Source organism: Microtus oregoni, unplaced genomic scaffold (genome assembly GCF_018167655.1).
Source record: "Microtus oregoni isolate MIOR12 unplaced genomic scaffold, Mior012 000024F_ref0000369, whole genome shotgun sequence".
In the NCBI taxonomy this organism is placed as follows: domain Eukaryota; kingdom Metazoa; phylum Chordata; class Mammalia; order Rodentia; family Cricetidae; genus Microtus; species Microtus oregoni.
In genome coordinates this window covers 6,346,091-6,367,866 of record NW_024543083.1, presented here as the reverse complement: position 1 = coordinate 6,367,866, position 21,776 = coordinate 6,346,091, and the positions used below count along the sequence as shown (strand labels likewise).

General features: G+C 41.4%; 1 protein-coding gene across 9 annotated transcripts in view; it reads right to left on the bottom strand.

Annotated features, from left to right (window-relative positions):
• Unc5d (unc-5 netrin receptor D) overlaps positions 1-21,776 on the bottom strand; it is a 537,586-nt gene that overhangs the window by 15,708 nt on the left and 500,102 nt on the right. For 8 of the 9 annotated variants that reach the window (XM_041673692.1, XM_041673695.1, XM_041673694.1 and 5 more), the window contains 3 exons: positions 16,841-16,990; positions 10,281-10,445; positions 1,839-2,017 (listed from right to left, as the gene is read on the bottom strand). In XM_041673692.1, coding sequence (XP_041529626.1) covers positions 1,839-2,017; positions 10,281-10,445; positions 16,841-16,990 — 494 coding nt within the window. The remainder of the gene's footprint in view (positions 1-1,838; positions 2,018-10,280; positions 10,446-16,840; positions 16,991-21,776) is intronic. The other variant, XM_041673701.1, reaches the window with a different exon arrangement.

The following is a 21,776-nucleotide window of genomic DNA, read 5'->3' as shown; positions in this document are numbered from 1 at the left end:
TTATGTCTACTGTAAATGGAGAGTCAAAAGAACAGAGCTGGAGCTCCCCTGTGCTCACTCTGTAAATCAATGGAGTGCACAGGAGTGTCTGTGCACTGTTTGGCAGGGAAAGTATCTGTTTGCTAAATGACAATTTAAAAATCATAGCTTTCATAACTAGAATAGAGACTTACTATTCTATATTGTCTATTCTATATGGGCTATGACTAGAAAGGAAAACTCTAGGATGTAAGTAACATGTTTACATAGACTAGAATGAGCTGAAGCACCTGGGTTGCTGGGCAAACTTGTGTCCCTGCTGAGGAAGCATCCTCCCCTTCTCTCCTCTCCTCTCCTCTCCTCTCCTCTCCTCTCCTCTCCTCTCCTCTTCTCTCCTTTCCCCTTCCCCTCCCCTCCCATCTCTTTTCCTCTCCTTCCCTCTTTCTTTTCCTCCCCATCCCACAACAAAATTCATTTTCTGGATTCATTTACCATTCTGTGTCCACGTTGATCAGAAAGTGAACTTAACACACTTGTTTTCACAGATGACAAACCAAGAATTCTCTCCTCTGTCAAACTCGCTAAGTCTGAAAACTATCTAAGTTATTGTTTTTCCTGCATATTCATGTTTTTCAATGCTTCCATTTTCAGTATAAGCCTTTGCCTTTTCAAAGAGGTATCTATTCTCTTTGGAGCTGCCTATTCTCTGTAAATTCATTTTTCTCTGGCAACAGTGCCTCCTCCTGACTTCTGTTTGGATCCTTCATTTGTGGATTCTGAATCCATTCTGAGGCAAAGAGTCGTATTCCATCTTTTCTTGGCAGACACATACCCCCCCCCTTTCAGACTGAAAAAGAGTCAGGCATAATGCCTGTGAAAATAGGGAGAAAAAGTGAGAAGGCAAGAGTAAGCCAAGCATTAAAAAGATAAGAGGTTTGTTTTTTTTTTCCCCTGAAAACAAAAACACAACAAAACAAAGCAATAGTACCAAAGGCAAGGAAAATAAAAATAATGCTGGTAGAACCCACTCTTATCAGCTACTTTGGGGTGAATGGGAATTATGAAATGAAGTTTTGATTTGCCAAGGCCTTATCCACACTAGCCATACCAAACCCAGCACAATCCCAACTTCTACCACCCATGGGTGTTGCTCTGCAGAGCTCGCCTGTGCCTCTGCTCCTCTGAGGTAATGGAGCTTATGAGGGGTTTCTCTATTCTAGTAGACTCTAGGACAGGATAGCAACTAACCCACACAGTAAGGAGGACATTGTTTAGGTGGTGGTGTGAAGATAACTTTCGTTCACTTAGTTGCAGATCTAAACGTTGTCCTAAAATGCCCTCTAACTTGTATGCAGGTACCCACTTTTGCAGACTGAGTATGCACGCATTAGGGGCTAAGCAGTGCATACCATTTCCTGATGTGCAGAGGACATGCAAGATATCTGCTACCATGGGTTTATGTACCAGTGTAAGCTATTCATCCGAGGAAGCATCTTCTCCTCTCCTCTCCTCTCCTCTCCTCTCCTCTCCTCTCCTCTCCTCTCCTCTCCTCTCCTCGCCTCTCCCCTCCTCTTCTCTCCTCTCCATTTACCAGGATAACACAGTTTAAGCTTCTGGCTAAATAACCCAAATTACAAACCTAGACACAGGGCCAAAACCAATGTAGGACTTTTTGGTAATGTGCTCTGAGGCAGAGTGAGATGGCAATAGACACTTGACACATTGATACCAGAGTTGAACTCCATCCAAAAGTGGACAAGAGAATCCAGCAAGATCACCATCCCACGTGGCTACCCCGGCTCACTTTATTTCTCAGGGTTTGCTAAGTCAAAACATTTTCAAAAGGGGCCCCCAATTACCTATTGATGCTGTTTTTCTGTGCTAACATCTGCCAGTCCTTGCCTTTGGCATTGGGGGTATCAAACGTAGCACAGATCCTCTGTCGGATGGAATAGGGAATTTTGAAGGCTTTCGGGCCAGTCTGTGCAGGGAAGGTACTGTCCTCTTGTGTGAAGAAAGTGATGGTTTCTCGTTCACTCTATAAACAAGATAAGCGATGCATGGTCAGATCTAGAGGAAAACACTGCTGACATTATTTTTATTGTTGTTTTTGAAAATCTGTGTTAAGACACGTGCTCAAAATGCATACATAAAACACACTGACAGGTTCCTTAGTTTTCAAAATAGTAACGACCCTCTTTAGTGGCCCATCTGTCAGTTCCTAAAGATTTACAGAAACCTTCCACAGGAATATCATAAGCCACCAGATCCTAGTATACTGCCTTGCCTGGTAAAGGCAGAATTGAGTGTTTCTTATTTTATTTTATTTTATTTTTTAGGGCTCTCGGAGATAGATGAGGATTACTATGAAGAAGCCACCTGGTGACAGATTTGGGTTCAGTATGAGGAATGACCCTCTGATATTCATTGAGGCCAAAGATGAATGGGCTGATCAGACGGGGAAGCTGTAAGGGGAGACTGCATGTTAATGCTACAGAAGTTTGTTCTATTCCCAGTCCTGAAGCTGTGTGGCACTGTGATAAATCTTGGTTTTGATTTAAGTTTCCTCAGTGAGACAGATTCTGCCAGAGACCACACTTCTGTGAGCTGTGTACCATGTGCTGGCTGGAAGTTTCCCTGCGTGCCGTCTGCCCACCTGCTTCTAATGGACAGCTGTCCAGTCAGGATTTGCTATGTTAGTGCAACACAACTGGTGGGTCACCACATTCAAAATAAAGTCACAAGGACAGTATCTGTGAGGTTGCAGCAGTAGCTGATGGGCTCATGTGGACTAATAGAATCTGAAGAAGTCACAAATATCTGGTGGAATGAGCCCATGATTATTATATGCCATAAAATAAAAGAGATACAGCTGACATAAGTACCTAATCAGATAGCTTTGATTTAATTATTCTCCTTTTCTCCTGTGGGTCAAACTTAACTAGGTAGCCTTGAAAAGGAGAAAAGGATGTCTTTTGGAATGAATCTCTCTCTCTCTCTCTCTCTCTCTCTCTCTCTCTCTCTGTCTGTCTGTCTCTCCTGTCTCTATGTCTCTCTCCCTCTTTTGCCTGTACTGGGTATTGAATTCAGGGCCTTGTGTAAGATAGGCAAATACACTACCACTGAGATGCACCCCCAGATTTGGAGGAAGATGGCAATGACCATGCTGAGAATTAACTGCCTGTGAAGGAGATGTGTAACTAGGAGCTCAAACTAACCTGTGGTCTACGGCCATCATATGGAGTGGGGACCGACGTTCCAAAGGATAAGGAACTGAGTAGTAGCAACAACTTGGACAAGCATGGACTCTGAGCTGCAATAAGAATATTTCCCTAGCCAATCTTCACTCGTGGTTTAGTTAGTGAGATCCGGACCAGAGAACACAGCTATGCCAAGTTTGAACTTCTGACTAATAAAAATAGGATTTTCTTATGGCACTAAATTGATAATAATTTGTTATGTTGAAAGAGAAAAGGAAGGCAAGGAGGGCTGAGGGACTGATGACGAGGCTTTAAGCCCCACTCAGGTAGCCTTTGTATGGCATACTGCATCCTTCTTCACGTCAGCACATGGCTAATCACTGCTCTAAGTCCTGTACTGATTTCTCCATGACTCCTGACCTTTTAATGTCTTTCTACTGTGGGCACTGCAGCCATTGTGACCCTCTTCAGAGATTTTCAGATTTGCACAACTCTAAAAATTTAGGTGAGGCAAGTTTCCTTCAAAGTCTGTCAGCTAAAGAGTCTGGCTGATGGAGAGGTTTTATAAATGTTTGGCAGTGTTTCTTATTTTTTCCATTATCATTGGACATGGTGGCATGGCTTGGGTGTTGAAATCCCAGGATGCCCCAAAGCATATTTAAGATATTCGAAGACAGAACAGCTTCATGGTCAAAGGTATGTGTAAGGTACCGTATCCCCTATTCCTGTTATCATTTAAGTTCCACTGAGTGGTTTCCATTCTGTTACATACTACATTATAGAACAGTCTTATACAAATTATTTCAGTGTTGGTGTCTGGTCTGGTCTAATAACAAAAGCAATTTTGAAATCAGTCTTTTTAGATGGCTCTGCAGTAGGACTCTATCCTCCCTGGCTTGTAACTCTGGATGCTATATAAGCTTTATCCTCAGCTCCCTAATGAGACTTCCTGCCATGTCTACAGACTCGGCAGACAGTATAAAAGCTTGTAAAAAGCCACCCACATAATTTGTGGCACACCTGAAACTGCAAGCTGGAATGTCCTAGTAACTACGCCAGCCTCCATTTTACTGCTTCAAAACAAACTGGAAATCAACAGAGCAAAGGGGTTATGAACAATCCTGTGCAGGTGATATTAACACTATGCCTTGGAAATTTATATGAAGGAGAGTCTTCATGGAAGACGTGTTGGAGTTGGCCTTGAAGGATTGGTAGGCATAGACTGAATATACTTAGGGCTGATAGGTACTTATCCCAGATAGAGTGGACAGTTCTGTTCTGATATATTGGGTGGTTATAAAATAAACCAACTCAGCTTCTTACTGCATAAAATAGGTTACAAGTAGACATTATTTTTTTTATCATGGTTTGTAAAATTTCTTTTAGCCTCTAAAAATGCAAATCAAGTGGAGACAGCTTCCCTACATATTTTTTCTGACTTGAAGACTAGAGCAGAAAGGAAGAGAGGGGCAAGATGAGCCCAAAGAGGAACGGGGAAAAAAAGAATTTTACTCAAGTTAACACTGGAGTCTCCTGTGTGAAACGGTACCAAAGGTATTAACCTAAGGGAAGGTGGCTTGAACGTAAAAATAAATAAATAAAGATCCAGAATAAATAATTATTAGACACGAAATTAGCTTTCAACAACTACATGCTACCTTGAATTATTTAGAATAATAGAATCTTGGGCTGGGAATATATCTTGGTTGGTAGAGCACTTGGCTAAAATGGGTAAGGCCCTACATTAAAAAACAGCACTCGGGAGGCAGAGGCAGGCGGATCTCTGTGAGTTCGAGACCAGCCTGGTCTACAAGAGCTAGTTCCAGGACAGGCTCCAAAACCACAGAGAAACCCTGTCTCGAAAAACCAAAAAAAAAAAAAAAAACCAATAAGAGTATATGTGTATGTGTATGTGTGAGTGTTCATGAGGCTTGGGGAAAGGGGTCCCTTTGGGTATTTCCCTCAGTTGCTCCCCATCTTATTCATTGACAAAGGGTCTTTCACTGTACTTGATGCACCGTGGTTCTACCAGTTGAACAGCAAGCCCCAGTGATCCTCCTGTCTCTGCCTCCATAGTGAAGGGCTTAGAGATGTGCACCACTTCACCTGGCTTCTAACTCCATGCACGCTGGGGATCTGAGGTTGGGTCCTCATGCTTCATAGCAAGCGTGTGACCAACTGAGCAGTCACCTACACACTGCACTCTTCAAAATCAAAATAATCAGACTGGATCTCAGACTTCATCGAGACAAGTTAGGATAGTTTAACCCCCAAGAATCTGTTGGCAGGAGAGAAGCCACTTTGAAGCAGAAACCAACATAGAAGAAAGTGGCTTTCCTTTGAAGAATAGAATATATGAGGTTGAATTTAAAACTAAGCACTTTCAAATTTATTACACTTTAATAAGTGGATCCATTTCACTCTTAAAATTTCCAAACTTAAATATTTCCCCTCTACCAGGGTGGCACTTTATGAAACATTTATGATGCATTCTAAAACACATCTGAACCAAGTAATAAGAATGCTGTAGGTACATCCCATTCTCTGAGTGTTTAAATTAAATATGCAGAGGAACAGTAGATTTTCATGCTCTGTACATCTGAGATAAGCGGCTGCTACCTGGCTTGCATGGGGAGTTGTAAATCACCGAGAGATTCCAAGTGCTGTATTTTATAGCAGACAAATTATCCCCCAACTTCCACTACTTTTGGAGGAAAGATAAGAGAATTGCTTAAAGGGGAAATTGTAACATTCAAGATTCTCATTTAAGTCATTTCTACCCAAAACTGTCTTCAATAATATTATATTAGGAAAAAATGATGGGATAAATCATGTGAGGGTTCTTCCCTGTTCCTTAGAGTGTTCCAGGCTCCAGGTTTAGATGGATGGCAGTGTTGATTTGAGAGAGCCTCAGTTACCAGTAGTCATTATGTAATTTGCCAGGATTGCATCTAAGAGGAAGGAATTCAGTGCTATGAAAGACTGACACAATTTTAGCCACATAAATTTTAAAAAGATGTAATATTTTGGCTCAAACCTTTTATTTAAGTGTCATTGCAAAGATGGTACTTATTTGGAAAATCATTTAGAGCAGGCAGACACGTGATGGGAAATGACAGATGTAATAGCGCATAGAATCAATGTTTCAATGAGTATGATCATTGCATTGACTTACACATACATACCCATGAACGCACATGCTTACATTCCCCATGGTTACTGTCAAATATAGGAAGTTGTTACACTAAGAGAACCCACTCAAGTAAGACAAAGAGTGAAGATCCTGAGATGAAATACTTAGGGATTAGGGGGACAAGATTAATTTAAAAAATCAATGACATCCATAAAAAACTACAAAAGTTCCATATTATTGTGTTGGGGTTTACTCAATAGGCCCTAGAGGCTAATTTCTGAAACTTCCTAAACCCCTAAAGTCAGTGTTTCCAGCCTGGTGACCAGGAAGTGTGACAGCCCTTCAAAACTGGTCTATTATTCCAGGTCATTCATGTCTAGAATGTCATCTTCCTGGGAAGCCCCAGCAATCAGTTTCTGAACACTGTCCATCTTTAGCCCTTTGTTTAAACCATTTACTACGAAAGTTAGTTTTAGGAAAAGGCAACAGTTGTTATTGACCACTGGATGTGTCCTTTCCCCAGACATTGGAAGGAGACTGAGAGACAGTTCAATGATGGCACACGCAGGATATGCAATCTTTTCCTAACCACCTATAAAATGAACCCTGACATACTCCATCACCCAAATACTGGCAATCTATGTTTTCTTCTTATGTGTGTTAGCATACATGCATGTGCTCTGACTTTTGTGGGTGTGCCTGTGTGTTGAGGCCAGAGGACAACCTGAGTGTTGCTTCTTCTCAGGAACTATCTGCCTTATGTTTTGTTGAAACAGGATCTTTGATAGGACCTAGAGCTTACCTATTAGGGTAGGGTGGTAGCAAGTTCTATAAATTTGTATATCTCTGTCTCCCCAGAATTGGGATTAGAAGGACGCAGCAGCACACTTGCTCTGGGGAGTGACCTTAGGGCAACAGGCTTGCACTGTAAGCTCTTTAAGGACCAAGATACCTCCATAGTTCTGATTTCTTTTTTGACAAAAGAATGAATTGTCACATCACTCCATTTATGTCTTTAAGAACAAAATTACTGGTGTTGGGATGTTTGCCACCAGTGCCTGCGCTCCCAAGTTGAACACTTGCATGATGGTTGGTTATAATGAGGCTCATTTTGGGGTCCTAAAATACTGTAGTAAGTAAGTAGAGACTTTGGGCCTGAAGTCAAGTCTCTCAGTTTGTACTGTGGCTGCACATCTCATTAGCTAAGTATTTTTAGTCAAGAAGGGCAACCTCCTTGAGATTTTATATCACGTACAATTGGGAATGCAGTAATACTTAATCCACAGGGCCGTAATAGCTATGTGACAAATATGAAACAAATAAAACAGAGCCTAAAATACAGGGGCTTTCAAAAGTTATTAGTTGTCCTCTAACACAGAAAATGCTATCAAATTAGACATGCCTAAGATGCTCAGACACTGGGCCAAATTCCTGCAGTAAATACTTTAAGCAATTAATAAACCAATCCTTGACAGAATGAAAAGAGCAGTAAAGCATCTAAAAGCAGAAGGCTGTGAACCAATTATTATCAGTCAACAGCATATCTGATGCTATTTTGATACTTCTTTTCCAGTGTCCAGAGATACTGTGATGCTTTTCTTCTTGATGGCTCAATGTCACGGTTAACTTTGAATCATTAGAAAAGAGATCAACAACAAAAGGTAGGAAGGATTGGGTTTCTTGGCTGATTTTCCTTTGATGTGCTTCACGAATTTAGTTAAGCAATAACGAAAAGTATTAGAGCATGCCAATCCTCCTATTTTGTCCTTCTGTAAATTTCCTCAATAGCAGAAGTTAAGACCCAGCATCTAGGTGATATATATATATATATATATATATATATATATATACACACACACACACACACACACACACACACACACACACACACAAGGTTTTCAAACCTAGAATTCTTTGCTTGACCTGTTAATAGACATGTCAGGCAATCCAGGTTTGATGCCTCTTTCTTCTGCCTTTTGATGGGTGCACTTGAAAATTAGCTGTTTTGGGTTTTTTTTTGGGGGGGGGGTCTCTTTTGTTTCTCATTTTAAAAATCCATGGCTGGGGAGGCATAGGCCCCAGAGGGGAACTTATTACTGTTGCTTAGCCAAGTTGTCATGGTGACAAGCTGCATTCTAAATATTTATGCTTCTAACCATAGACATGCTATTTAATCAGGAAAGCTTCTCTTTGCAGTGAAAGGTAGTCAACAAAGAGTCACGACTGCTCAAGATAGTGAGGATGGGTGATGGAGACGAATGATCAGCCCTAAATGGGACATTTGTACTGCTCCCTCTAAGGGGCAGGGATGTCACAGGGAACCGAAAGAATGTAAGGGCTCGAAAACAGAAAGAAGGGATGTAACATGATACAGTCACTGCAAACATATCTCACATCAGCTGCAGCTGTCGGCCTGTGCAGGGCCTGACCAAGACTGGGGCTGTCAAATGCAAATCATGGATTGGGCAGGGAATCAGAGAGCCCTACCCCTCCTTGCTGAACTTTTGGTTACTGATGGGTTCCGGGCAAGAGATGTAACTATTTTCAGTTGTGTGTACACTAACGAACCCACCACAGGCGTATGGGCAGTTCCAAACCTGTGGTCAAACAGATGGTCCTAGCTAAAATCAGTGGGTCACAAAATGAACAAACAGAAAGACATGGATATGGGGAGGGGATTTGGTGGAGAGCAGATGACAGGAGTGGGAGGGAAATAAAGGATGAGAAATGAGAGTAACCAGCATGCATTGCACCAGTGGTTCTCAACTTGTGGGTCACAACCAACAAAAAAACACATATCAGATATCCTGCATATTAGTTATTTACATTAGAATTCATAACAGTAGCAAAATCACAGTTAGGAAGTAGCAAGGAATTAATTTTATGGCTGAGGGGTCACCATAACATGAGGCACTGTATTAAAGGGTCTCAGCATTAGGAAGGTTGAGAACCAATGCTTTATATACATGTTGCAGCTGTCAGCAAATTTAACCAATTAAAAAAAAAAACTAGAAATAAAGTAAGTCATCTAACTTCAGGATGAACTATTACTAAAAGAGGTTACAATCTAAGAAAAAAAAGTTTTCCATAGCATTTGTTTGTATTTTATCTTGGAAATGTATTGCATTAAATATGCCAGGACTGTTCACGAATGAGTTTCTAAAAATACCGCGCCCAGATTTCTGGATGTACTTTCCCCATCAAAGCTGCTTTAGTACTAAATGCTAATTGGCAATAATGAATGCAAATAGCGCACATACACATCAGTTAAGACAGCTATCAATTGTAAGACACGATCCTTGGGAAAGCTATCCAGGCCTCAGAAAAACTATTTGGGGAATTAGCAATACTCACTTTGCATAAATAATGAGTTGAAATCAAAATGCAAAGAAGTGATAATGCATTACAGTTATACACATTCGAAGGGACAGAACTTGAAACTGAGTTTTTATGCTGACAAATTTACATGTTAAAATCAGTGGTTCACAAAACAAACAAAAGGACATGAATGTGAGAAAGGGACCTGGTGATGAGGGGCTCCAAAGATTAAGTACAGATGGCAACTGTCTTCTAAAGCATTATTAAGAATCAGGTGAACAATAGCCCAGTGACCACCTGACTCTCAGCTATTATGTTGATCCACCATGGTCACATGTCAGCAAGTATCCCAGGTCTGCTATGAATTAGGAAACTGTTTGTTTGTTGTAGAAGAATCCCTGTACTCACTCCTTCCCCAAAAGTCTCTCTACAGAGCCTTGATTAGGATCTCAGAAAGTTTGAGGTTCCCTGTTCAGTGGGATGCTCAGTTCAATTCTGAGCCTGAGAAAGTATGGCTTTTCTCGTTGGAAATGAGAGTCAAGAGCCTACATTTTGAAGTTTCTAACAATAGCACAGCCATGACATATATGCGCTCTTTATTCCTACTGTCCCTTAGGAAGGGACTCAAAGGACCCACATCCCAGACTTACCTCTAGAATGGATGTCTGCACTTGGAGGATCTGTTCATGGCCTTTGAGCTGCCGGATGCAGATTTTGCAGGACAGCTGGGTGGTGGTGGGCGTGTAGCGCTCTAGGGAGAAGGCACAGTGCAAGGGCTGCCGGTTGCTGCTCCACACTCTGGAGAAGGGGACCTCCTGCAGTGGGGAAGGGTGGACAGGAGAGAGGATGAAGAGCAGAACCCTGCTTCAAGGAACCAGAACGAGAGAGACTTAGTCACAACAATTATGATGATGATGGTGATCATAGCACAGATAATTGCCTAAGTGACTTTGGTGGAATTATAGAAATAATGTTTCAACAGATGCCAGGCAGCACAGAAGTAATTAATGTCAATTCCAATTGATAACATTTGAATTCCTAAGCCATGCTGCAAGAGCTCAGATTTCACACACACACATACACACACACACACACACACACACACACACACACACACACATGCACACACACACAATTAGAATGGATACCGCTAAAATTTAACCTTTTCTCACTAAAATTTATCTTCTTTAGAAGGATTCTTATACTTCATCCTTCTATATAAGCCAGGAATAGAATGCAATTTTCTCATTTAAGTGAGAATTATACTGAGAAATTGACTGGCTAGAACTAATTGTCCATACCACAGATTCATGTAGACTTATGACTTGTATAGGGACAAACACTGCCAATGTATCTGATACAACTGTACACAACCCAGAAAGGGACACAGACATGCTTGGAACCCATAGTGGCATAACTATCTAATCACCTATGACTGGTCCTGTACAACATAAATGAGAAATAATAACAATTTAGGTTTTGTCATATGCTCAGTGACTGATACAACTCCGTGGCAAATGTAGGTTTTATTAAACTAGAAAGGAAATTATTCCTTTTCCTTAATACTACCTGGAATATGCTAACAAAGGCATTTGGCTTTTACTTTGTTTTGTTGTCATTTTTTGGTTTTATGTGTCAAAAAGTATCTCCTTCCTAGTGAAATGTGGCCGGGGACTTGGCAATGACCATGGGAGCCCAGCTTCTAAGAGCCCTCATCATCACTTCTATTTCCTCTGTTTATCACCTCATCAATATGCTCCTTCATTGCTAAAAATATAATTTCCTGCAATGCTGCAACTGAAAGGTGGCAAGAGATGTATGAGGACTGGAAGCTGGACACTCTGAAGTGTGGCTGCTGATAGGCCTGTAATGTGTTAGAAGACCACGGCCACAGCTGTAATTATTCACTTCGAGGAAGCGTTTATTCCTAAGCTCTAGTGTTCACATTTATTTATATAATCTGCTTCCCAATTTTCTCTAAAAGCGATACAGATATAAATCTAAATTTTGGATAGTACTGTGATGTTCAGCTCTGCAGATAGTTTGTCCCAGCCAGGCCTGTTGACTGCTTCCATTCCCTCATTGTGGATAGATGTCTCAGGTGAAGCCTCATCTACATACCCAATGGCTTCCTGCCATAGTTGTCTACAGCTCTGCCTTAGATGCCTGTGGCCTCCGGGAGGAGCAAGCATACATATAGGCCAAGGGAGACTAGAGGAGGGAGGCTCCATCAATTAAGCTATGGGGAAGCCCTCATGATTTCTGGGTTACGGCTTTTTAGGTGCAACCTGTTGGGGTGTGGAGCACCCCAGACCCCATAAGAAGCATCTAACCTATGTTCTATAATGAAACCCAATAAATACTCACTGGTCCCAAAAAGTGAACTTTGGTAGAACAGTGCCTCTGCCTGTCCTTGGGACTTTAGGAACAAGAGGTGTTGCTTATGTCTCCCTTTGGGAAGGGATTTTAGCAAAAGATCCTTCCTGGAGAATGCATCAGTGATAAATGGATTTTAAAATTTTTAGATTGTGCTATGCTTAAATAGGATACATCGGCAAGCTTTGGAGAAGAGAGAAAAAAATGAAGCATTCACAATTACCATCCATCTCAGCAAGAACATAACAACTGTGTAGGACTTTTCTTGTGCTTGCTCTTAATCCTGAGTCAAAGAAAAGTCAGTAGACTTTCCTCCGAAGATGTACAGAGAGAGCAGAGGAAGCCTCAAGGATGACTGTGCTTTGCAGCATTCACAACCCCTTCTCCTGAGCCTTCTCCCATTCTGCAATCCATGGGTTACTCCTACTTACTGCTCCAGCCTCCTACACATCTCCCTCTGCCCACAGAACTCGGTCCCATCTGCTTGCACAAGACCAACTGTCATCTCCCTTTGCAAGGCTCTAATCACTACGTCCTGGCATTTATCTCAGCATCAGTGTCTGGCACTGTAGTCCAGAGGCACTCTACAAATGCTATTTGCCATTTACTTCTTAGGCTTTTTTTTTTTACCATCTCTTTTTCATGGTCATTTAGCAAACTTTCCTAACCTCCTTACACCTCACTGGAGCTGAATGAATCCTGTCTCACACGCTTCTGCCTCTAGTCTCTACTAGACAAGCTTGGCAGGGTGTGGGGACTCACAGGAGACTCCAGGGGAAGTCAGTTGATTGGCATCCACCAGGAACAGCATCACAGTCTATCACCTCCAGCCGTGAGAGACACTGATGTGACCGTTACCTAGCAACTTGGCCTTTACCCCATGATTCCTTTGCTTGATAGCTCACAGAAGACCTCAGTGCCTCACATTCTAAATCCAGCCTCCTGCTTGGCCTTCTCAGGCGTCAACCATTTCATGACCTGCCCCTAGTCTCTACATTCTCTGTCTAATAATCTCTCAAGTGAAATCTCCTCTTCACCAGTTGGTTTTGCAGAGCTACTTTGTAAGTCTCCTTCAGAAAAACCAACTACAACACAGAGCTGTCAGATCAACCAGTAGGATTTCTTTGCTAGGACAAATTACATCCAGTCAGTACAGCACAAATTAAGCACTTGGCTTTCAGGGCTAGACAGAGCTCAGTTCAAAACCTATCCCTCAAGAAAATCTACATTTTCTCCTGTGGATTGGGATCCTTGGTAATGTTCACATTTGCTTTCACAATGGTCCTGAGCACTTCTTTGCAAGTGCCTTCTGTCATATCACTTGCTAAGTTTCCTGTATTTTTTTTCCCCAAACACTGAAACATAGGAGATTAACAGTATCTGCAGATAGTCTTTGCTTGTAGAAAGACATGAGACTCGCCATAAGAATATCTTCTCTCCTATCTTTCTGTGCCGCTGTACACAATCAAAACACTCTGAAATCTGCTTTTAAGACAGTACTGAAGGGATAGTTTTTCATTGCTGACTTGAATAGCAGCTGCCAATAGTGTTCAACAAAACATTTAAAAATGATAGAACTGGAAGCCAGGCGATTAGTGTATTTTCAAGGCAATTGTTTTTGCTTTCATTTACCCCAAAAAAAGAACGCAGAGGGGAGGGGGAGAAAAACCCACCCTCTCTCCCAAACAAAACAAAAACAGATCACCAACAATGCTCACTGAGCTGAGAGAAACTGCACAGAAATTGTGCAGAGGACAAAGTATAGCAAAGTTATGTGCGGTTAAAGAATCCCAGAAATGTTTTCATTCTGGTCCCCATTATAATTACGTTCCTAGCAGATGGAGAGAATGCAAATCATATCCTAGAAGGAGATAGACACTGACTTTTGGAAGACTCATAGCATGTTGCAAAGACAGCTGTTTTTATCTCAGGGACATGACAACCTGACTTTGGGCTTTATCGGTTCTAAATAAATAAATAAATGCCATCATAAAGCTTATCAAAGTTTTTCAGTACAGAGTCAGTAAAGACAAAGGGAAATTAGAAGCATCAGGTCCCACGACCTGTTGAGAACAGAGCTATTTAGTTATCTCCCAAGTAGGGCAAGGAGGGGGTAGATGGCAGCTGCAGTGGATTCTCAATTATGGTTGTCTTGAATCTTGGGAAGGAAGCATAAAAGAATGTGTCAGTTGGGGATGCTAGCATTATGGATAGAGGTTTTTTTTTAAACCAAGGTCAGTGGGTGCTGCTGACGGCCCCTCCCTTCTATCACGCAGAAGTTGTGCGACATTCTGCATGATGGATCGCTCCAGTACCTGGTTGGAAATCAAAGTGATCCTCCTAAACACAGGCCTCATCTCCTTAGAGCTCAGGACACAGACCTAACTCATGCTGTTTCAAAACAACCTGTCATGCAGCTCTTGCTATCTTGACAGGCAGATATTTTTTGAACCCCTCTTTTAGGCTTGTAGTTCCTTGGAAATTCCATCTCCCAGAAAAAAAATACAGGATACCATCTTGGAATGTGTGGCAATTGTAATATATCAATTCCAAGACTGTCAGTTTGCAGTCTGAAAAAAGATAGTAATAGCACCTCCAGCTTCCCATGCTTTGGGCTGGAAGATGACAGGGAGACTTAGTGGTTGAAGAAGAGACCACATCTCAGGACTAGCATGATTTTCTGTTTTTACAACATCTCTCTGAGATAACCCAAGAGAGAAACAAGGGCGGGGGTGTCCCACTATTTCCTAACCACTAATCCCTACTGAATACCCTTTCTCTGCTATGTATACCAAGTTTGTCAGTACACACAACGATCCACATCAGGTCCAAGTAGGCCGACTACAAATCCAACCCAAACTGCTTTGATCTAACAATGTCTGGAACAAATACAGCTTAGCCATTAAGCCCGGCATAATACTCACTCATACAATCTGAGGGACTTAGTAATGGCACGGGCAGAGATTAGTGGGTAAGGGTAATAGAAAGAAAGGAAGAGCAGAGTGAAAAGTAATTTGGGGTTAGAAAATTGAAGTAGAAATGAAGACTTGGTGGGAAGTATCCAGTCATTGGGAAAATGAAACTGTTTCTCAGCCTTCCAAGACCCTCCTTATACTAGGCTCAATTACAGAAGGCAAATATTTATACATGTTCACAACCTTCATGGATTCCATTCCACACTAATAGTAAAGTGTGTTGGATTCCTTGCATTCCAGTGCCCTTTGGCTCTGGTCAGTGCTGTTGCATTCTGGGAGGTCTGCAGGTACCTGCCCTACCTCCCGACCTCCACCCCCTGACCCCTATCCCCGGTCCTATTCTGTTCAGGGTATTCCTTCTGTGTCCCTGGTTCTGGAATTATTGTTAAAGAGCCTACAAGTGGATGGATTTTTCATCCATCTTTCTTTTTCCCACAGTATTTAAGCCTTAAATGTAATAGAGACTTGGGACTTAGTGACTTGTAACAGACACAGTGCAAAGAGGCCCTGACAACCTATAAAGATTAATATACATACATGGCTAGAAAGATTTGTCTTAACAATACTCTGAAACTCAATCTGAAAAAGAAACTTTGAATCTATCCCCTGGAAGGCAAAGACATTTAGGTCTTGAATATCACCGGCACTATGTTGATTCAAGAATCTTCTATCAGGAAATCTGTAGACTGTGCCAAATTAGAGGGGGGATAATTGGGGCCTGGGGAGATGTTCCTGTCACTTTGGACGTTTGAATGTATTAAAACTGTATAGGGAGGAGTGGCTCCCAAAAGTAAGACTTATGAGACTTAAATGGGAAAATGGAGACTTTTATATCCAATTTTGGATTTCTGCATTTTACAAGTTGGAAATATTGGTGGCCCAGCTTTCTCTGTCATGGAATGTCTGTGTTTTCTCTTTGCTATCTGGTTGGTTCCCATTCTCAATAACTATTTATCAGTGTAACGAGTGTGTTTGAGTGAGTGTGTACATGTGAAGTATGAGTGGGTGTGTATGAATGTGTGTACTACAAAAATGGAAAGGTTAAAAATCCCCACATGCCTCTGCACCCATGTTGAAATACAGGGGTGAAAAAGTCCTGTAACTGCAGATAAGCATGGGTCTCCCAGAAACTATTCCAGGGTTAAGAAAATGTCCTGTCATTTGAAACAAGGATGACCTGCTTATGACAATGAAGAGATGTCTCAGACTCCAATGTCAGGATCATAAACTTTACAGGTATCTTCTTATGATAAGCATAACTGAATCACCCTGAGATGTTAAAAATATCTTTATTGAGAGACATATGTATGTGTGTGTGTGTGTGTGTATATATACATACATATATATATATATATACATATATATATATATGGAGAGAGAGAGAGAGAGAGAGAGAGAGAGAGAGATCCCTCTCGCCTTTGCTTTTCTCATCTTTCCCATTGCATTTGGTAGCAAGCACTTCACATATGAAGGGGAACATCTTTGTTCTCAGCCACAGCTATCACTCAAAATCATCACCCTGAGACGTTATGCTTTTTCACTGCTGACTGTGATTAAGACAAGGTCTCACAATGATTGATTTTAATAAAAACAACACACAATCCTTACTCTTAAGCGGTTCGATTTTTCCATCTGAGACCTATACTGAGCAATTCAAACAGAGGAAGGAAGCGGCGCATAACCTGAGAGGCAGGAACTTTTTCTCCCACTTGCAAGGCACCTGTGAATTTAGGTCAGTACCTTCCACTCAAACCGTTATATGGCTCAGAGTTTGGAGGTGCGATCCATACAGGAAGGCCTCTCCCAAGTGTACTGGTCACAGCCAAGCTGCGGCTGTAAGAAGGTCCCTTGGCGGGTACCTGGCATGCAGTGAACGGCTTGATCCTCCAGAGGAAAGGAGGGATGTCAAGGACGGAGATCTGCAGACTGAAGGTATTCCCTTTGAAGTGCAGCAGCTTGGGTTCTTCCAGGAGCTGGCCACCTTGGTGTCTTTCATCGGAAACCACTTCCTGTGGGAGCAGGAAAGAAAAGGAAGAACCACGCTGAAGTATACGGCTTCTTGTACACTACTGAGCGCACTTGTGACGAACACACTTCCATTGCCAGAGAGAACCCCACACTTGGGTTTGGAAGCTGCTGGAAAATAGGCATTTGGTCATCAAGAGTCAACCGTTCTTTTTTTGCTTAGGTTATGCACGCCTGTTTAGATTTATTTATTTTCCGTGGTGTGGGTTTGCATGTGGGGAGGTGCAATTTGCAAGAATCATTTCTATCATTTCATCCTGTGAGTTCCTGAGATTGAACTCAGGTCATCAGGCTTGGTGGCAAGTGCCTCTACCCGCTGAGCCATCTTGCTGGTCCTTGTTCAGTTGTTTTTAAACAATGGGCCTCGTCAGGACATTTTCTACATGTACACCCTCAACTTTAATCACTACAACCCTATTCCCCTACTTTCCCCACTCCCTTCAAAGGTCCCCTCTTCCCACATAGGCCCTTTTGCTACTCTTAATAACTTATTTTTTAAAGTCTAGAAATTGTGTGAGAATCCAATGATTTTTTAGATGTATTATTTCACTAATGGGATACTCATTAGTTTCATCCATTTCTTGTAAATGAAATTTCATTAGTCATTAGGGCTGAATACGCCTCCTCTGTGTATATATGCCACATTTGCTTCATCTATTCAGCCACTGATTAATGTCTAGGCTGATTCTCTAAGTTGGTTATTGTGAATCGTGTTTGCACTGAACAAGGCCATGTAGGTATCTTTGTGTTATGCTGGCTTCGATTTCTTCATGAGTGCTACTCTTGAATCATACAGTGTATTTTTAATTTTTTGAGGAACCTCCATACTGATTTTCATAATGGCTGTATTAACTTACGTTTCCTCCAGCAGTGTGTAGCAGGGTTCCCTCTGCCTTCTTCCACTTGAACCAGCATGTGGTATTTATTTTCTTTATGGTATTCCTTCTGACCACTTTTAAACGAATGGGAACTTTCCTTAAACTAAAGCTCTTTGCCCCCGCACTGATTCCAATACCACTGAGTTTCTAGAAGTATATGGATTTCATTTGAATGTGACATGACCCAGGCAGCAGCAGCACACCCAGGGATACACTTTCACAATACAGGCAGACAAAGTGCTCTCTGTTCTGCTGCAATTCTTCACTAGGACAGGCATTATCTAACATTCATTTTTGGCTCAAAATAAATATTGTAGAGTATGTGTTTATTTGTAGCAGCGTTCATAAGAGTTTTTAAGCCAAAAGGCCAGGAAAAAAAAATAAAACGAAACAAAACAAGTTCTTTATCAAGTTAGCCTGACTTCGGAAACAAGAAATCAAATTTCCAAGGTAAACACTCCTGTATGTTTCACTGAGAGATCGCTATAATTACACTCATGACAAACAAAGCCCACAGAGGTTCTACTGAGCAAACACTTAATTGCTTCTGAATTTGTTGTGACCAGAATTACATTGATAGGGCAAGTGGAACAGCTAGATAAATATGTATTCTGAAAAATATTAAATTACTGCAGAAGTCAGGCTTTCAGTGACTAGAGATGAGAGCCCTCCCCAGGTCCATCTGTAAATCACCCTTGACTTACAGTCTCATTGTAGAGCTCGGAGAAATGCCAGGCCACACAGCCTTTGTGCATTACAGTCTCCAAGATGCTACAATCAGTTGGAAGAAGAGAAGCAAGCTGATGGATAAGCACAACTTGCCTTTCAGTTATTAGAGGCTAAAAGCAGCCCCATGTGTGTGTCTATCTTCTGCCTTGAGGTTTTGAAGGTTCCAAAAATTTGAGGTACCAGAAGTTCACATATTAGGCAAAGATTCTAATACAGATTTACATCCTTGTCTTTAAAAATGTTTTATTTTGAAACAGGGTATTGCTAAGTTGTACAGGCTTGCCTGAATTCATAATTCTCCTGCCTCAATCTCCAATGTGGTTATACATGTGATCTGCACACCTAACTCTAGAATGACAATTATAAAAATGTTTCTAAGTAGTTTGCTAGCTATTATTTTTGTCAATTTGGCATAAACTAGGGTCACCTGGAAGAGGGACCCTCAGTTGAGAAAATTACCTAATCACATCGACGGGTAGGGAAGATTGTTGGACATTTTCTTAATTAATGATTGATGTGGAAGTGTCCATTACACTGTGGGCAATACTGTCACTGGGTATGTGGTCCTGGGGTACATAAAAACGAAAACTAAGCTATTCATGGGGACCAGGTCAGTAAGCAACATTCCTTTGGGGACTCAACTTGAGTTTCTGACTCCAGACTCCTGCTTAAGCTCGATGACTTCTGTTCATGATTGACTGTCACTGAGACAATTGAAAAAAATTAATGAAATTTATGCCCTCGCAATACTGAAATGGGCAGCCTGTTCATGGTTAAGTTGATGAAGATAACTGACCAGGTCTCTTCCTCAAATGGGCACCAGATCTCGTTACAGATGGTTGTGAGCCACCATGTGGTTGCTGGGAATTGAACTCAGAACCTTTGGAAGAACAGGCAGTGCTCTTAACTGCTGAACCATCTTTCCAACCCAGCCCTTTTCTCTCTGAATAGCTTTTGGTTACGATGTTGTTTTTTATCAGAGAAATAGAAAACAAAGTAAAGCAAGTAGGTTGTTGGAGAGGTTGCTCCTGTAATATGGCATGCTCTGCAGCTCTTGCTTGAGGGAAGAGCGTTCTTGGGGCTTATACACCAGTGGCAGGCACACTTGCTACGAACATGATGTTCTCCTTTTTTACTGTCCAACACAGTATTCCAACCACGAACCACGAACCACTTGAAATGTGGCAGAACTCCATTTTTAATGAATGTAAATACATACACACACACACACACACACATATATGTGCAATTATGTTTTGTCTTTTAGCTTATTGATTTACAATCTAGTCTTTGGCACAATATTAAACAGTTACGTCAATTCTGAACCAAGGTAATTATTAAATGAAAAGACCCAATCATGAACTAATCACAATATTTCATATTCAAAAATGTATAGCTGGCCATAGAGTCAAAGAAATAAACTCCCAAGTACAAAGAACTTTACAATAGGAGATTTTGACCTTGTTAGAGAATTGCAATCCTGGGTGGAGTGCACAATGATATTCTTAAGAGCGCAACAGCTGTGGGGTTTTGCTGTTGCTGTTTGTTCATTTTTTGATATGGTTTTGATATTTAGCCCAGGATGACTTTGAACTAAGGATTTCTCCTATCTCAGCCTATAGAGTGATGAAGGTATTATAAACGTAAATCACATCTGGATTGGTGAAGCAGTCATGCACACGCCTCTGCTAAACTCATTTTGGATTGTCTACATGGACAATGTGGCCTCCCAGTCACTCCCGTTTGCCTCCTGTTAAATCTCCCCTCCTGTTGAAACAATTCTGTTACTGAAACAAGGAGGCCTGGTTGTGTGTATATAAAATGCACCGGAAGTGCTCTGGTCGATGGTTTTACTGGGCCTTCAACTTCTTCATTTCATACTCAGGCCTGCAAACCTTGCAGCTCTTAAAGCTGCAGCCAGGAGAAACCTGCACATTGTGGCTCACTGAGCTCTTTATGTTCATTTAATGAGACAGCCGGCAATATTCAGGTATGCTTCAGGGATGCTAACAGAGGCAGGCTGAATTTACATATTTATGAGACAAAACTGTTTGAACTTATACACACATACACACATATACACATTGTGTTGCTGGGGTGGTTTCTTTTAAATGCTTTACATGAACAATATTTCCCCAGGTTGCATTATTGATAAACATAAGAACTACATCTGGAGGAAATCCTTTGAAATTAGGTTCTAAATCCACATTAATGCCAAATAAGTAATGAGTACCGAGAGGTACTGGATAGAAGTGCCGTGTGCCATGAAGGAGAAAAATGAGTTGTTTTATTTTTTATTCTTTACATCCTAAAATGAAGATATGAAATCTTAATTCTTTGCTTTCCTCATGTTAAAATTATGACCGTGTATGTGTGTGTGTGTGTGTGTGTGTGCATGTTATGTATGTCACTGTGTCATAAAATACAATAACAAAATCAAGTCTTAAAAGGTTACTGCCTTGAAAATGTATCTTGAATCCTCAGTCTTGAGGCAGAGCCTCAGTAAGGAGGCACAAAATGGCTGGTTCTGCCATTGCAGAGGAGGCCTGGAGAGGATAGACCCCCTGTGTCCTTTTTCAGCTCACCCCTCTCTCACCTCTAGGCAGCTGGCATTTTCTATTGGTTAGCGGCAAACCTGAGCGGATCTAACGCTCAATGAAGTCCGTTGTAGAAGTCTTTATTAGAACAGATTTTAAAGCATTTAAGCCTACATTAAACATACATCTTAGGCAGCAAGAGGACTGTTTTGTTTGTGCTATTTGAAGACATTACTGTTCCCACCCGGTGCAGCCCTGCAATCAGGATGAAGGAAGGCCGACAGGTGGGGACAGTGTCTGTTTACTCGACTTCCTCAAGTGGAATATTCTTTGATGGAACGACTGAACGGCATGGCCATAATCAGGTGTTATCAGACAGAAAGAGTTGGTCTGGAGGCTCATCTTCTTGCAAAGTTTTCTAGCATTTAGTGTTTTATGGGACAGAACTTCCCAGTGAGATATGAATGAGAAAGAAGACACGTAACCATGCCCTAGCAGCAGTCTTCCTTCTTGGTAGAGAGCCAAGCTCTAGCCGAGCGCATATTTGTTATCGTTTCTTTGAGATACAATAAATTTAACAGTTGTCACAAGCGTGTCCTAACTATGGTAAACATTTCATTATAGTG